The 16,050-nt window shown below is 45.1% G+C and overlaps 1 protein-coding gene across 2 annotated transcripts in view; it reads left to right on the plus strand.

The window, feature by feature from the left end:
• The first annotated feature begins 861 nt into the window (after positions 1-861).
• Positions 862-16,050, plus strand: part of GRM7 (glutamate metabotropic receptor 7) — a 556,942-nt gene continuing 541,753 nt past the window's right edge. For both annotated transcript variants that reach the window (XM_026650481.1, XM_026650480.1), the window contains exon 1: positions 862-1,386. In XM_026650481.1, the coding sequence (XP_026506266.1) occupies positions 877-1,386 (510 nt within the window). In that variant the 5' untranslated portion in view covers positions 862-876. The remainder of the gene's footprint in view (positions 1,387-16,050) is intronic.

Below are 16,050 nucleotides of genomic sequence, written 5' to 3' on the forward strand. Positions count from 1 at the left end.
TTTTTTTTTTTTTTTTTTTTTTTTTTGGTGCCACACTGGGAGCAGAGAGACTGGAATCTGTGCCAGGATCAGGTGCCCGATCGGGGGTTTTGTGGTGAGATCTGGCTATTTTTAATGCACTCGCAGCTGCTAGAGGTGCTTTCTAGTTAGGCATCAGAATTTGGGGGTTGAGGGCCATAATTGGGCAGTTCCGAGTGCCAGATTCAGAGTGTTTGTGACTAGATGCATCAGGGTCGGGATTGTTTTTTTTTCTTTTGACGTAGAAGTGGCTGGACTTGTTCTCTATTTTCATGGTACTATTTCGGGCCAAAAATGATGAGGAGCCAGCAGGGTAGAGCTAGCTGTATTCCTTCCCTCCCCCTCCAAGCTGAAGATCCCGAGAGGGCAGTGAGCTGGCTGCACGCTTCCCAGCTGGCGGCGCGAGGGAATTAACCTAAGAGCAGAGGGGGAGAGGCTGCGGGGTGCGCTGAGCGAGACCTAGCCCAGCCTCGGGAGCCACCCATCCCTCCTTCGCTGCCTGCCTGCCTCCAGTTACCTCAGCCCGCATCTCTGCGTAATGACGCGCCGGGAGAGAACGGGAGAGCCAGGATGGGGAGGGGGAGAGCAGGAGGTGGGGAGAGTGGGAGGAGGAGAGCAGCCGAGCGACCATTTAAAGCGATAGCAAACCCTTACCTTTCCCCAGTGCTGTGCCGCTGGAGATCGCAGCAGAGAAGCAGCGGCGGAGAGGGCGGACGGCAGGAGCCGGACCTCCCCACCCTATCCCCTCCCCACCCCACACACCCGAAGGGAATCTCCCCTCCTCTTCCCATGAAGGCGCAGGGGTGCCCCGCTGGCCACGCCAGGACATCTGGCCATCGCCCGAGCAGCGGCAGCACCATGATCCGGCTGGGGAGACTCTTCCATCTCCTGACTTTGATCAAGTTGCCCTGCTGCCTGCTGGAGTTTCTCCTCTCTGCGGTGGCTCACGGGCAGGAGATGTACGCCCCCCACTCCATCCGGATAGAGGGGGACATCACCCTGGGGGGGCTCTTTCCCGTCCACGCCAAGGGACCCACCGGAGTGCCTTGCGGGGACATCAAGAAAGAAAACGGCATCCACCGGCTGGAGGCGATGCTGTACGCGCTGGACCAGATCAACAGCGACCCGGACCTGCTGCCCAACGTGACGCTCGGGGCTCGGATCTTGGACACTTGTTCCAGGGACACCTATGCATTGGAGCAGTCGCTCACTTTTGTCCAGGCGCTGATCCAGAAGGACACCTCCGACGTGAGGTGCACCAATGGGGAACCACCGGTCTTTGTCAAGCCAGAGAAAGTAGTTGGAGTGATTGGGGCATCTGGAAGTTCAGTGTCCATTATGGTAGCGAACATCTTAAGGCTTTTCCAGGTAGGGGTTCCAGAGTCATCAGGTTGTTTGGAAGGGGCGGGGGGCTTATTTGGGGGTTTGTCATTGAAGCGGATGGATTTATTGCTCCCTTCGTCGTGTCTACTCTACTGAGGTTTCCCCACTTGCACAGGGATAGCAGGGGCTCGCAGAGTTGCGATGCAATTTTTACTCTCTCCATTTTCATTTAGGTGTTTTTCATGTAATTCCCCTAAGAATTGTTCCCCTTCTACCCCCTACCTCTCTCTTTTAACAACGCCCCACCCCTCTCTATTCCACCGTGCATGACACTTTCTGGATTTATCGCCCCATTTACAAGAAGCAATCTGTGGAAAAAACAAGGCTGTGATTTAAATGGGTTTGCATTAGAGTGAAATATGGCTCGGCAAACACGCTTGTAAAAGGCAACAGGGGCGCGAGCACAAATGGTTTCAAACATGAAATATTAAAGGTTTTTGATGAGGACACATTTGTGTACCGCAGGTTCCGCCGAACAGCCCCCTCGATTAGTTTAGTATTAGTTACACTGGGATTACAGTGCACATCGCTGCAACCAAATGTGTGTGTATGAGAGAGAGAGAGAGAGAGAGAGAGTATGTACATTTTTCATTTGGTTTTTTTTCATTATTTCACTTGCCTTTTAATTTCCACTTTACAGCTGCAGAAGTCGATCTGTGTTTAGACATCTTCATCCATCTAAATGATAAGCCATAGTTTGATCTACTTTAAATGACATTTTTCTCCTCCCAGCTGGCAGTAGATAAACCAGAACTCCAGCTCGGAAATCATCTTGTTCTAAGCGAGATTCAAATATGGGAGGAAATGCAGTAACCCCTCGGAGGGGGGGGGGAATAAATTGCAGTAACCTACCCCCGAAAAACCCAGCCCTAGCACCTGAAACCCTTAGTCTATTTCAACCTCGGAATCTTTAAAACCCTGTCCAGACACGTCGCTGGGAGGCTGTAGGGACAGCGGCTGCTGGATTGCTTCAGGCTTTAATTCCTCCCTCAAGTGCTAAAGGTTGAGTTGAGAAGACGGATTAAAGGATTGGGGTGTGTGTATTGCTGCAGTGCTTTCTGTTTCTCTCCTCCCCGCTTCATTCATATCTATGTCCCCGTTATGTTAGTCCCTGTACTGAAATCCCCCTGCATGGGTCCATGCGCTGCTGTATTTAAGGATTCAAAGAGGCAAGTCTCTCCCCAAGTTTTTCCTTCTAGACTCATAGCCAGGCAATTGCTTTTCTCCTGCCTCTTTGAAATCACCCCATCTCTGCGGCGAAGTGTGTATGGGGCTGGCGGGGGGGGGAGGGGGAGACAGCAAGTGATTTAATTAACCTAAAGCACAGCCTCTGCCAAAGAGTTTGGGAAGGGATCTGGCCCATGGAGCACCTCCATCATGAGGAGCTGCTTTTGGACAGGAGGCTGGATGATCCCCTTCTCTCTGAATGTAAAAGGGTTGGGGAGGCGATCATGAGCTGGGAACGTTCATGGCACTGTGAGCGGCAGGGAGAAAAGCGCAAACCAGAGGCAGGCAGGGAGGGTGGAGCCAAAATGCCAAGTGCAGCACACTATCATTTTTAGTCTAATTTGCAAATTGCCACTGTTCGCCCAGGGTGGAGGAGCCAAACCTCGGGGTGGGGGTTGGGGGAGCTCTCGCCGCGCTGAAAGCGAGGGGCCAGGGCTGCAGGTAGAATAGATGCATCAACTTGTAGCGTGCAAGTTGGCTCACCGAGGCACCTCGCATTGTTTTTTTACACACACACACACACACGACACTTGTATGTCTTTTCCACATCCTCCTTCGCCCCTGCGTTTTCCAGGTTCAGCCCTCCGAGAGATCGCATTGTAGGAGTATCGAAATCGGCGTAGAAAGAGGGTGGGGATGGCAGAGAGAGAGAGTGTGTGTGGTGGAAGGGAGTGTAATGCAGACAGCCTGGCAAGCGCCCACCTCGCTCAAAGGCTGTGCCCAGCCAGGCAGAGGGAAAGGGGGCGCCCGGGGCTGATGGAAAGTGTAGCTTGCCTCCCACCCGGCGCTGATCGCTCCGAGGTTCAGAATGGTTTCCATCCCCCCCCGCGAAAGGGAATAAAAGCGAAGCGAGGAAGGCGCCTTCCTCTGCCTTCAACAAGTTCCAGCGGCTGGCTCGGGTTCCGCTCGCTGGCGCGTCTCGATGTTGCCGGTACATCCCGCAATGGGCGTTGTGTAGGGCGAGGTCGCAGCTCTTCCGTGACAGATGCCTCGGGATTCCAACGGGGAAGCGGGAAGTGCTGCCAGCCCATGGAGTGACAGTGACCCCCCCCGCCAGATACATCATTACTGGTCCCAGGGTTTCTCGCGCCCCAAGCCGAATCCTCCTCACGTTGTTTTTTGCAACAGGCAAGTTTGTTTGTTTGTGTTTTCCGGCTACAAACGGGGGAACTTCTAGGGCTGTCATGGCACATTCACTTTTCTGTTTCAAGAACTCACGGGGGCTCCTTTCCTACCATCTGCCTGCCCGTGTCAGGGGCAGTCGTCACCTACCAGACACAAACTGAGCAACTGATCATTGGTGTCCTTGCCCCTCCTTCTCCCCTCCATGGATTGAGAGTTGGATCATTTTCTTTTTGCCACCCCTGGAAGAACATCAAGGAGCAATTTTTAGTTGAGATTCTCCTCTCCAGCCACCACCACCCCCAGCTCAAATATAAAATCCAATTTTGTACTACTTCTTAAATACAGGACAGCATTAAAGCTGTAGATGCAACAACAGAACGGCCCTTAATAGTAACATCAGACCTGGGCGAAACTGGTCGATCACACAACTGGCAGAAATACAAATAACCCGTGTGTGTGTGAGAGAGAGATACAATTAGATATAGTGGGGGGTTAATGCAGTCAAGGCGTCTTACTGAATTATAACAGAGACTCAGTGAAAAATAAATGATCTCATGCTATATTCGAACTACAAATGTGAAACACTTCATGTGGAGGATGCACATTAGAAAATGCTGAGGTCCTAGTCAAACAGTATTTGCTTTAGGCTCTCACAAGCAACTGTATTAAAATCAACCAGCCTACTTTACATATCATTCCAAAGCAACTCTTGGCACTGTGCTCCTTCTATGTAGTGAACCCATGTCTGTAAGATCTCCGGTATTGTTATGTAACTGAATTTGAATGCATACAATAACGTCTAACTTACTCATACATATTACAAATATTTAGACATGTCCAGAATAACATGATTAAAGCTATCCTTGAATTATAGCATGCTGAAAACAAGACATTCTAAATATTGCTATGTAATTGTACTGACTACAGATTTTACAGCGTGGTTCCTTATCTATTTTCTCTCTCTCTTTCAATATTTGTTGCATTTCAGAACATCTCATGTAGAAAGGATAGAATGGAAGATGTATATCTAAAAAGGGGGTTGGAAGAAGGAAAATAGCTTAAATATGCAAACTGGCATTGGGTGGGGAGAAAGTTTATCTTGGGGGAAACTTGTATATATTCCCCAAGCAGCTTTAGCATGTGCAGCCAGCACGTACTCCACAGATCACCGTAGGTTTCTCCGACCTTGGCAACATTACAGGGGTTATATTTTTAACATGGATGAACGGTTTTTGAACATTTATTTTATGCAGTAGGCACAAACAGGCTTTTCCTCAACATCATGCAGATCAACTCTTTCTTTCCATCTGTTGAGGCTAGTGCAAAGAAAATATCACTCATTAATGTTTCCATTTCCCTCTCAGTGTCTTAGGGGAGAGCAGAGGATCTTGTATTTCACCCTTTATATTAGAACCATATTCATGCAGCCTATGCACAACTTGGTGCATATCACTAATGATTCCAGTGAGCTACATTGTGTGTGTGTGTTTTCCCCCTCCTGGGAGGAGATTATACATGGAATGAGGTGAATAAAGGTTTAGGATTCAGTTTTCTGTACTGTGCGTGGCATCAGCTCTAGAGGTTTGGGAACATCACAAATGATACCATCAGGTCCATCAGCATGGGTAAACAGTGTTTGAATGCTTCTCACTTTTAATTCACCCTTGCAGTTACTGTGGTGGAGGATGCTATTTGGTGAAAAATAATGTGGGTATATACACTGGGCAATTAACTTGCTCATTTTCCTTATGTAATTAATAAGGACCCCTCCTTTCCCCCACTTGCATACCACTCTACGAGCTTGTTTACCTGATGAGTTATTCTGGAATAGCTGTTCCTGATTTAATCCATGTTAGCATCATGGAGTTAACTAAGGCTAGGTCTACACTACAGCTGGGTTCCGACCTAAGATACGCAACTTCAGCTACGTGAATACCGTAGCTGAAGTGGCGTATTTTAGGTCGGCTTACCTGGCGGTGAGGACGGGGGAAAGTCGACCGCTGCCGCGCTGCCGCCGACTCCGCTGCCGCCTCTTGCCGAGGTGGATTTCCGGAGTCGACGGCAGAGCGATCAGGGATCGATTTTACCCCGTCCTCACGAGACGCGGTAAGTCGATCCCCGATAGACCGATTGCTACCCGCCGGATCGGCGGGTAGTGAAGACATACCCTGACTTGGAAAAAGGCATTATTTATTCCAGAATAAGAGCATCCACACACGCAGTTAATGAATAGTTAATCTACTTAAATTCACCATACCTTATCCTGCATTAACTTTCATGTGTAGACAACAGTTCATCTATCACTGATTTACACCATCATTAGAACCATAGTATGAATGATCTGGATATCTTATGTTTAGAATACTATGAGCTGTGTTCTTATTCCAGATCCAAGCATAGATCCCCCAGAAGTCTAAAAGCAGCTCAAATCCAGAGTATGAACATATTGGGCTAATATGCTCATTCTGATGAAGGGAAGCTCTCGCAGAGGCAGAGAGAGGGATGCACTAGTCTAAATTGGGTCACTACACTCCCTTTGAATCATGCATTGAGATGGATCATAGTCAGGCACAGGGAATAAAGGCAGTATATGTCCCATAAGACCACATCCTTCTATGATTTCTCATGCCAAATTCTGAGTGAAGTTTTGAGAGATGCAATCAGTTGCTCTCACACAAACGTAGCCATTAAAGGAGGATGGATTTGTTGTTAAGGCACTGGACTGGAATTTAGAAGATCTGGGTTAATTTGCTGGCTTGCCACAGACTTCCTGGATGACCTTGGGTTAGGGCAAAATGTCCAAAAGTGCTGAAGTCCCATTTTCAAAAGTGACTTAGAAACAGAGAAGTCTAAGATTCATTCAAAGTCAGTATGTCTTAAGAGCCTAAGTGCCTAAATCACTTTTTGAAAATGGGATACTGGCTCCTAAATCGCTTAGGTACTTTTGACGATGTTAGTCTCTGCACTTTGGATTTCCTCTGTCCAGTGAATACACAGAAAGAAAGGAAGTATTTTATAATGGCTTTTTATATTGTACATTTTTTGGGGTAGGTACTGTCTCTTACTGTGTGACTGTCCCTGGCACAATGGGTCCCTTCTCTTTGGTAGGGACAGTAAACATTAATATAGTATAAGAATTTAGTAATTGAATGGGTATACCTGATGGACAATAATTGAATGGGTATACCTGATGCAGGGAATGTAAATATAAGTGCATATGTTAAATATGTCATATTGATTTTGGACTAAAATTCTGTTAGGAAATGCCAATAAAGATTATGGCAATTGTAAACTAAACTTCCAGTTTAGAAATAAGAGGATCAGTTTGGAAAGCGGTTTTGAAATGCATCATGGATTTCAAAACAGTGTTTTTATTTACATTGCTAATGTTGCATTACAACACTACTATTAGCCCTAATGGTACAAGGTAATATAATTTATTTTATTATGAATGTAGTGTCCATGAAAGTCAGTAACTATGTTGAAAAAATTACTAAATACTTTATCCATTTTACATGTTTAGTGAATGAAATTATGTAGCATGGGGAAATCAACACTTTCTTTAAAGCACATTGTAAAACTAACTTCCCTTAGAATCCACAAACATACAGTACTTAAAATTTTGAACTAAATTATTGCCTTAACTTCTGTCTTCAGCAAGTGTAATTCCTGGTCAATAGACAGTTATCTTTATCTAAATATTGTCTTTCCTTACCAATGTTAATTCTTTTGGAAATGTTCATCTAAAAGGGGGAGACTTTCAAAACCACTAAGGGATTTAGGAGCACAATCTTTTTGAAAATCAGTGAGACTTGTGCCCCTAAGTCCCTTTTGAATATGCTTTTGAGTATATTCCATTTCTGTAAACACTTCAGTGCTCTGTAAGAGAGACCAATGTTGTAATGCTTACCATTTGGATATATACACGGACAAAAGAAAGCCTTAACAGGATTGTGGGAAAGGAAAGCTATAACAGGATTAGGAATGCATCTCAACTGGAACACTAAGGTGAGAGTGGGTATGGCAGGAAGGGTAGTTTAACTTATTAGTTTATTCTTTTTCTTTTTGAAGTAAAAGTATTAAGCATCAGCATAACTTGTCACACAGTGCCTGAATCCAAGCCTCTTAAAGTCAATAGAAGTCTTTCCAATGGAGTTTGGATCAGGCCTGTGGCAACTTCCACAGTGTCTGTCCCTCTTCTGCTCTTTCTCCTTCGTCTAACTACTGCTTCGTGGTATTATTACTGGTTTCAGAATTGTGGATGGTAAGTTCAGAGAGATCCATCAAAAATGGAAGAGAGAAATCTAAACGCAACTTACTCCTTGGAAAACTGGCAGTGGCTCTGCATGAACGAGGTATGGTTGGAGGCTCTGCAGCTTTTGCGTGGAAGAACCACTCTGTTCATTATGAGCTCTTGGCCTGTGCGGTGTAATGGTGGCCCAGTCAGGGAGTTCCTATTGTATGTTTGCTGCCCCCTCCTGAACAGGTGGGAAAAGCGTGGTATAATGGCTCCTTTAGGAGTTCTGGGGATTAAGTGGAAGGGACTGGCCCTTTGAAGAACATGCTAATCTTCCAGACAATTTCCCCTCAGATATTAGAGCATCTGTGTGGTTTGGAAAGATGATTCTAATGTTCGTTTTAAGTTAGATTGTATAGTGCCTGTTTAATGTGCTTTCACAAAGCCCCTTCCACCTATTGCTGAAGTATTTAGAACGTCACAAATTGAAACTAAGTTTTCCTTCATGTCTTTGCCTTTCTCATCATTTCCAGAGGGAAAACATGATAATGGTCCACAGACTTTGATCCTGAAATCAGATCTGCACACAGGGAGCCCTGCATGCATGCAGAGTCCCATCTGATTGGATTGCAGTTAACAATACAAATAATATACCAAATTACTAATTTGAATGAATCTACTGGATTATGCATTCTGCAGGGCAGGGACTGAGTCATCCTCTGATTGGAAAGTACCTAGCCTATTTTTAATCAAGATTTTTTTGGAATCTGATCAGCAGTCTTTCCAGACATTTTTGTAAATGAGAAAATTCAATAATTTCAAAACTACTTCAAAAAAGTTTTTTTGACAAAACCATGAAAATATTATAGTTTTAAAGCTTGTAAAATGGAAACAAATTCAATGTCTTGCCATTTTTCACCAAATGGTTTTCTCATTTTTCAACAAGCTATGTTTACCCTCTTAAGTGCTTTTCCTTGTTTTTTACTGTTCTACCTAAATAATTTTAACAAGGTGAGGTAATAAACATATTTTACTCTATTATTGTTTACTCCATTTTGCTAGGTGCTTTACGGACGTAGAGTAAAAGACAATCCTTGCCCCCAAAGAGTTGGCAATCTTAGATACCAAGTTTCCGGTGGATGAAATTAACAGATGGGACAGAGTTTAGGGTCAGAGTAACATGAACATATTTTTTCATAGACTAGTTGTGTGCAATATTTTGGAGCTAAAGCTTATTTTGTTGTTAATGGAGTCAAAGAAGAACATCAGTAGCAGTAGTTTCAGCTAGCCACCAGCATAGCGGTTGTCAGCTGACAGCTGTCTGTAGACTTCATGGTACAAACAAGTCTTAAGAAGGGATTTGGGGGAAGATATGGTAATGGCCTTAGAGGATTTTTTTCAGGGGGTACCTTGCATGCACAAGGGGTGGAATGGAAGAAAGATGATGGTGCTTGCAGGAGACAAGGTCAAGCAGTTGATTATGACTGACATCATTGGCAGACTCAGGGCATCCATTGTTGATGGAGATGTGGGAATTAGAAGGTTCCTACAGTGAAAGTATATATTCAGCAAACAAAATTGTGCAATTTCTTCACTTCAAAGAATACATTAGTAAAGTGACCAATTTGAAATGACATGTAGACAGGAGTCATTTTAAAACATTAATTTTCATAAAGAATATTCACATTTTGAGCCCCACAATGCCAACAGTATAAAACTACATAACACATTTCATATTTTATCCTAGGATATCAGTTTTGCCTGAAGGCATTAAAACCTTCTAACACAATACATTGAATCATATCAGATGCCACTATTTCTATTTATAGTATATGCAAATTAATCTCAACCAGTGACAATATAGAGTGTCCCAGGGATAGGAATATGATGAATTTGATCATAATATTGGAAGATCTGAAGCATGTAATTAGAGCAATTTGAATAGCAAGGTATCCAATAAATTCAGAGTAATAGGGCAGAGGGTGGGCATTCTGAGAAAAGTAGAATTTTGTGAGGAGAATCATACTTGTTTCATAATGACAGATTCTGCTCTCAGTTACATCAGTGTAAATCTGGACTGATTCCACTGAAGACAACAGTTACTCTGGATTTTCACCAGTGTAACGGGGGAGGGGGAAAGACGTAGCATCACATAGGCCCTAATCCTGCAAAGACTTACGTGCTTGACTTTAAGCATGAGTTAGTCCCATTCAGTTCTGTGAGACTACTCATTTGCATAGCGTTAAGCAGGTGAGTAAGTCTTTTCAGGATCAGAGCCTTATGCGGAATTGTGAACACACTTCACTCAAAACTCTGGCCCCTCCATGTCAGGTAAAGGGGGTGGAACAGCATAAAGGGGCTCTGAAAGTCCTGGTTCCAGCCGAGCAAGGATCCGCCAGTGCAGGAGCTATGAAAGGCAGCCATATAGACTGTCTTCTGAAGACCTCCTTGCAAGTCCTGGCACAGGGGACTAGGAGGCGGGGAGGAAAGTGTCAAGGACACTCACAGCCAGTGCTGTGGAGGTCCTGAGGAGCCTGAGAAAGCTGCTGTAACTTAGCTCTTCAGTGATATCTAAATTATGACTGGGGCCAGCCCCTGGAGCAGTTTAGCATGTGGAAGGTGCAAAGGTGACTTAGGGCAGGTCTTCACTACAGGGGGGGGTCGATTTAAGATACGTAAATTCAGCTACGCGAATAGCGTAGCTGAATTCGATGTATCGGAGCCGACTTACCCCGCTGTGAGGACGGCGGCAAAATCGACCTCCGCGGCTCCCCGTCGATGGCGCTTACTCCTACCTCCGCTGGTGGAGTAAGAGCGTCGATTCGGGGATTGATTGTCACGTCCCGACGAGACGCGATAATCTGATCCCCGAGAGATCGATTTCTACCTGCCGATTCAGGCGGGTAGTGTAGACCTAGCCTTCGTCCCTCCTTGCTCTGGGTTGCATGTCACCTGTTGGGCATCTTAGAGACCCAGCACAGAAGCTCTCCCATAAATCTTAGTTGTGTGGAGCAACTCTCTCTATTAAAATGCCATTCTTTTTGTCCACACAACTGTGCTCACATCTTGCAGCTACTAGCAGGAAGGTCTTTTCTGAAAGAGATAGGGAGAAAAGGTGACTTTGTGGCTGAACTGGTGCTGGAATAAGATTCATACAGACTGTGATTTCAAAAATAACAGGCTTGGGTTAGAAGTTCCTCTTCTCTGAAACCCCTTCTGCTCACAGACAGGCCTTTAATTTCTACTACAGTTCTGAGTCTCAGTGAAGTAATGCAGAATCTTTGCACAGATGGCTTTGCACAGCTGAAGTTCGCTGGGGCTGGGCTTCCATGACCTATTTTATTTTGTAACTCAGGGACTATTGAGCATGTTAGCACTTGTGTGAGGTTGTGATGTCCAAGGATCGTGAGTGTTATGCTTTATAATTACAGAACCTGACAGACACCAATGCACATGTGTACTGTGATCTGACACTAGCTAGTGTGTGCGCATCCTTAGTATGTGTGTTGGACTGGGAGGAATTTGCTTCCTAAAACTAGGCTGTTAAAGAACAGTAGAGAGGTCATAGATTTTTGGAGCCATATCTCAATTCTTCAGAGGGTAAGCACTTCATTTGATATCTTGATGTTTAATGTTAAATTTTTAAATAGACTCTAACTGCAGCAGCAGTGCTACCACACTCTTCTCTAACATAGCTTAGCTTATATTTTCACTATTGATACTTTTGCTGTGTCATTTTCAGGTCACTAAGACAAGAATTAGCATATTATATTAAGGCATGTGTTGCAAAGGGAGTATTTAGTGACTTTCTGGATGAAGGGGCTTTACAAGCAAAAGTCTTCAGAGTATTTTAAAATGAATACTTAATTATGCAAAAAAAAAAAAGCATGCTCTTGTAATGCTCTTACTTAAAGATTGCCTTTCTCCTTGTGTTGTGATCATCTGAGGCACTTGAACTAACAGGTTTCTGATTTAAATGGGAAGGGAGCTGTGGCTTTAGCAGGAGACACTTGGTTCTGGAACTCATTCCCCTTCTTGCTCTGGCAGATAAAATCTCTTTACCATTTAGGGCACACAGCAAGGGCTAAGTTTTCTCCAAGGGTAGAGTGAGTGGGTGGGAAGATTGTTTTGGGAGTTAGAAAGGTATTTCTGTTTATATCTAGCTACACTTAAGCTGTTGGAAAATGCATCCTTGTGGCTATAAAGACAAGATGGGCAATCTATTTTATTTTGCCAACAGAAGTTGGTGAGAGACCAGCTTTCAAGCTTACAGAGAGCCCTTCTTGAGGTCTGGGAAATGTACTCAGTGTCATAGCTAAATGCAATGTGGAACGGATTGTTTGTCATAAGTAGTTAACACACATTTCAGGGAATTGTTCAAAGTGAAGTGGCCTGTTACCTCCTGCTCCTGTTGGGGCGGGGGGGGGGGAAAGGAAGAAGATGCAGGGGTGGTCAATGGTTTATAGATCACTGTAACAAGCCGTAAATCCAGTTTCTTTATTCAGTCCATGAATTTGCCATTTTGGCAGAGTTATGAATCTAAGCTCCCAGACTCAAGTTATGCAAGTTTCCTTTGAGGACTGAGAGGTCGGATACAGAGTGATTGCTTTGTGAGAAGAGTTCGCTCTCAGGTAATATGGTTGTGATAGGCATGTGTAGAACCCATGGATTACAAAATGTGTGTTGGAGTGGGGGATGTTGATCATCATAGCAGTAGAGAGATCTCTACAGGTTTGGCATCTGTTTTGGTGGGGTCTGGATTCTCCTTCTTCCCTTTTTTAAAGATGGATACTTTATTTGCCTTTTTCCAATTGTCCGGAACCTCCCCCGATCACTACAAGTTTTCAAAGATAATGGCCAATGGCTCTGCAATCACATCAGCCAACTCCCTCAGCACCCTGGGATGCATTAGATCTAGCCCCATGGACTTATGTATGTCTAGCTTTTCTAAATAGTCCTGAACCACTTCTTTCTCCACAGAGGGCTGGTCACCTCCTCCCCATACTGTGCTGCCCAGTGCAGTAGTCTGGGAGCTGACCTTGTTCGTGAAGACTGAGGCCAAAAAAGCATTGAGTACATTAGCTTTTTCCACATCCTCTGTCACTAGGTTGCCTTCCCCATACACTAAGGGGCCCACACTTTCCTTGACCACTTTCTTGTTGCTAACATACCTGAAGAAACCCTTCTTGTTACTCTTAACATCCCTTGCTAGCTGCAATGCCAAGTGTGATTTTGCCTTCCTGATTTCACTCCTGCATGCTCGAGAAATATTTTTATACTCCTTCCTGGTCATTTGTCCAATATTCCACTTCTTGTAAGCTTCCTTTTTAATTTCAAGCTCACCAAGGATTTCACTGTTAAGCCAAGCTGGTCGCCTGCCATATTTACTATTCTTTCTACACATCGGGATGGTTTGTTCCTGCAACCTCAATAAGGATTATTTAAAATACAGTCAGCTCTCCTGGACTCCTTTCCTCCTCATATTAGCCTCCAGGGGATCCTGCCCATCAGTTCCCTGAGGGAGTCAAGTTCTGGTTTTCTGAAGTTTTGAAGTGAACATGAAGGGGAAAGGAGTCCAGGAGAGGTGGCTGTATTTTAAAGAATCTTCATTGAGGTTGCAGGAACAAACCATCCCGATGTGTAGAAAGAATAGTAAATATGGCAGGTGACCAGCTTAGTTTAACAGTGAAATCCTTGCTGATCTTAAACACAAAAAAGAAGATTACAAGAAGTGGAAGACTGGACAAATGACCAGGGAGGAGTATAAAAATATTGCTCAGGCATGCAGGAGTGAAATCAGGAAGGCAAAATCACACTTAGAGTTGCAGCTAGCAAGGGATGTTAAGAGTAACAAGAAGGGTTTCTTCAAGAAGGTGGTCAAGGAAAGTGTGGGCCCCTTACTGAATGGGGGAGGAAACCTAGCGACAGAGGATGTGGAAAAAGCTAATGTACTCAATGCTTTTTTGGCCTCTGTCTTCACAAACAAGGTCAGCTCCCAGACTGCTGCACCGGGCAGCACAGTATGGGGAGGAGGTGACCAGCCCTCTGTGGAGAAAGAAGTGGTTCGGGACTATTTAGAAAAACTGGACGAGCACAAGTCCATGGGGCTGGATGCACTGCATCCGAGGGTGCTAAAGCAGTTGGCGGATGTGATTGCAGAGCCATTGGCCATTATATTTGAAAACTCATGGCAGCTGGGGGAGGTCCCGGATGACTGGAAAAAGGCTAATGTAGTGCCCATCTTTAAAAAAGGGAAGAAGGAGGATCCAGGGACCTACAGGCGAGTCAGCCTCACCTCAGTCCCTGGAAAAGTCATGGAGCAGGTCCTTAAGGAATCAATTCTCAAGCACTTAGAGGAGAGGAAAAGGACCAGGAACAATCAGCCTGGATTCACCAAGGGCAAGTAATTCCTGACTAATTGCATTCTATGAGGAGATAACTGTCTCTGTGGACGAGGGGAAAGCAGTGGACATGTTATTCCTTGACTTTAGCAAAGCTTTTGATACGGTCTCCCACAGTATTATTGCCAGCAAGTTAAAGAAGTATGGATTGGATGAATGGACTATAAGGTGGATAGAAAGCTGGCTAGGTCATCGGAGCTCAACTGGTAGTGATCAATGGCTCGATGTCTAATTGGCATTTGGTATCAAGGAGAGTGCCCCAGAGGTCGGTTCTGAGGCTGGTTTTGTTCAACATCTTCATTAATGATCTGGATGATGGGATGGATTGCACCCTCAGCAAGTTTGCGGATGACACTAAACTGGGGGGAGAGGTAGATACGCTGGAGGGTAGGGTTAGAGTCCAGAGTCACCTAGACAAATTGGAGGATTGGGCCAAAAGAAATCGGATAAGGTTCAACAAAGACAAGTGCAGAGTCCTGCACTTAGGACGGAAGAATCCCATGCACTGCTACAGGCTGGGGACCGACTGGCTAAGCAGCAGTTCTGCAGAAAAGGACCTGGGGATTACAGTGGATGAGAAGTTGGATGAGAGTCAGCAGTGTGCCCTTGTTGCCAAGAAGGCTAACGGCATATTGGGCTGCATTAGTAGGAGCATTGCCAGCAGATAGAGCAAAGTGATTATTCCCCTCTATTCGGCACTGGTGAGGCCAGATCTGGAGTATTGCGTCCAGCTTTGGGCCCCCCACTACAGAAAGGATATGGACAACTTGGAGAGAGTCAAACGGAGGGCAACGAATATGATTAAGGGGCTGAGGCACATGACTTACGAGGAGAGGCTGAGAGAACTGGGCTTATTTAGTATGAAGAAGAGAAGAGTGAGGGGGGATTTGATAGCAGCCTTCAACTACCTGAAAGGGGATTCCAAAGAGGATGGAGCTAGGCTGTTCTCAGTAATGTCAGATGACAAAACCAGAAGCAATGGTCTCAAGTTGCAGTGGGGGAGGTCTAGGTTGGATATTAGGAATAACTAGTTCATTAGGAGGGTGGTGAAGCACTAGAATGGGTTACCTGGGGGGGGGGGGGGGGGGAATCTCCATCCTTAGAGGTTTTTAAGGCTGGGCTTGACAAAGCTGTGGCTGGGATGATTTAGCTGGGGTTGGCCCTGCTTTGAGCAGGGGGTTGGACTAGATGACCTCCTGAGTTCTCTTACAACCCTAATCTTCTATGATAAATGAAAAATAAGTGAAGTGAAATAAATAAAATGATATAGTAACATGGTAAGTTGACGTGTTTTAATGGCTAGTTCAAGGATAGCACTAACAAGGTCACTCATAGAAATAAGGTTGGGGAGCTGGGAAGAACCCCTCCCCAATTCTCTGAATGTGGAGGGGAGAGTAGAGTCTGTAAGTCCCCCGTTGGCATGTCGACAATGATGGAATGGACAGGAGGTTGGCTAAAGCTCTGTTTTCCCAATATACCAATTGGCTGAGTTGGGCCAGCACAAGGTGAGAAGTAAATTTGTGTTCTGTGAAGGGTGTGTCAACTTACTCTTGCCCCGGGGAACAAAGATGCAGGGCGGGTGTGTTTCAGAATCACAATTCCTTCCAGGACTTCTCCTGTGACGGTGCAGCTGCACATCATCCCTTACACAGGGATAAA

Source organism: Terrapene carolina, unplaced genomic scaffold, assembly GCF_002925995.2.
Source record: "Terrapene carolina triunguis isolate 2854851 unplaced genomic scaffold, T_m_triunguis-2.0 Scaffold89, whole genome shotgun sequence".
Taxonomy (NCBI): Eukaryota; Metazoa; Chordata; order Testudines; family Emydidae; genus Terrapene; species Terrapene triunguis.